General features: G+C 49.9%; 1 protein-coding gene across 2 annotated transcripts in view; it reads left to right on the top strand.

Moving 5' to 3' along the window:
- Positions 1-1405, top strand: part of SLC35B1 (solute carrier family 35, member B1) — a 6722-nt gene extending 5317 nt beyond the window's left edge. For both annotated transcript variants that reach the window (XM_004684319.2, XM_012726651.1), the window contains exon 9: positions 146-1405. In XM_004684319.2, coding sequence (XP_004684376.1) covers positions 146-198 — 53 coding nt within the window. In that variant the 3' untranslated portion in view covers positions 199-1405. The remainder of the gene's footprint in view (positions 1-145) is intronic.
- Positions 1406-1812: the final 407 nt, after the last annotated feature.

The following is a 1812-nucleotide window of genomic DNA, read 5'->3' as shown; positions in this document are numbered from 1 at the left end:
GTTATATAAATGAGTATTTGGAGACTAATTTTATTTAAAATCCCAATTTTGGAGAACCCAGACTGGCCTCCTCCTCCCAGTCGTTGTGAGAAGTAATTACCCTCCGCTCCCCAATAACGCTATTCCCATTTCTCCTTCTCCATAGGTCTTGGTCTTGATGCCAAGTTTGGGAAAGGCGCCAAGAAGACATCCCACTAGGGTGAGAGAGAGAGACTACCTCCACTGCAAGAAGTTACATTATTAGCGCAAGCAGCGACATGTCCTGGGGAAATGGACACAATAGGAATAAGGAACTGGGTTCCAGTCTGGTTTTTTGTTTTGTTTTGTTTTTTTAAAGGCAATGAAACCACATATTCTTAAAAAATCACTTGGATTTTAACAAGCCAGAGTGGGCAGTTTCTGTTCTTGATGACCTGGAGCCCAGTGCAGAGAAAGAAAGAAGGAGGAAACAGAATCCAGTGTTCATTGTCCAGACTGCTCCCTCGTGGGTGTTGGTCTGGTTGGGTGGTTGATTCCCTACGAGCCTCAGCAAAATAGGGAGGAGTTGTAATAGGTTGGATATTTGTACTGGTGCCTTTGTTCCCCCACCACAGTGAGAGTCTGAATGTGCCAGGACAGCCAGAGAGTGGGACAATCACTTTCTCCCTTACAGTTTTGGTAGACAATTATTTCCTTCGAAAGTATAGCCTCTCCACAAGAAGCGTCTTTTAAGGTTGAGGAAATATAAGCCCAGAACCTTCACATCTGCCTCCCCTTAGCTAAAACTCCCAGATGAGAGCTGAGGCCTACTGTGTATGTCATGAACAGCTTTGGAGGGTCTCGTTCCCTCCTTCTTTCTTTGAGTCTGTTCTCATTCCACCTGGCCCTCTCCTGGGGAGGCTGGATTAATCCTTTCTGGCCCCTGCCCCCTTCAGCTGCTAAAGCATGGCAGGCCTCTGCCATCCTGGCTGTGCCAAGGTGTCACTGCGCCAGCTCTGCCCGTCGAAAGGGATGCTGGTGGAAGGCATGGTGGCTGAGTCTGGGCACAGAGCCCCTGTCAAGTCTTCTAGTGGCAATGGGGGGAGAAGGCGGAGCATGGAGCAGGGCCACCTGCCTGCTGCTGCCTTCGGAATTGGAAATCGCAATCCTCCGAGGACCAAACTTTACACATGAAAGTGCATTTCCACCAGCTGCAACTTTCACTCCATCTGTTCAGCAGCCCCGGCCCTTGGCTCTCCAGATGGGAACCCAGCCTCCTTCCTGCTGGCTGCCTCGCCACCCTCCACCCAGCCTTTCAAACCTTGCCTCACTCGCACTCATCTCACTCTCTAGGGGCTGGGGGTCACTGCAACTCTACCCCCAAAGGTGCCCTCTTATTTTGAACTCCTTGAGAGAAAAGGTTGTAAGTACATCTGACTGAACTTCCTTTCTCCTCTTGTGTTTGTTTTTCTTCATCCTGAAGGTCGCATGGATTAGACTCTTCCCTGCTAGACTAGTGTAGCACTCCCAGACCGTCACTGTGGATTGGTTTGGTGGTCACAACACATTCCCAGGATCAGGGGCCTACAGGCAATTCCTGTCTGGACCTGTTTTTTGTTTTTTTGTTTGTTTGTTTGATTTTTACATTTTTATTTATTTATGCCTACAGAGCTGGGGTACAGGTCAGAGGGGCAGGGGCGGTGAGAGGATTCATCAGAGACAGTGGGGAGCAGAACAGGCAGATCAATGAAGTACACTGCTGAGGGGAGCAGCGGGCGGGTCAGGGGGGGTCTGCCAGACCCTGTGGGTCACCTCTGGGGGGGATTGAGCTTATGTTGCAGTGGCTTTAGCTTC

The sequence above is a fragment of the Condylura cristata genome, unplaced genomic scaffold, assembly GCF_000260355.1.
Source record: "Condylura cristata isolate star-nosed mole 26May11 unplaced genomic scaffold, ConCri1.0 scaffold00017, whole genome shotgun sequence".
In the NCBI taxonomy this organism is placed as follows: domain Eukaryota; kingdom Metazoa; phylum Chordata; class Mammalia; order Eulipotyphla; family Talpidae; genus Condylura; species Condylura cristata.
The sequence above is the reverse complement of the archived record's forward strand: the minus strand, read 5'-3'. Positions and strand labels throughout refer to the sequence as shown.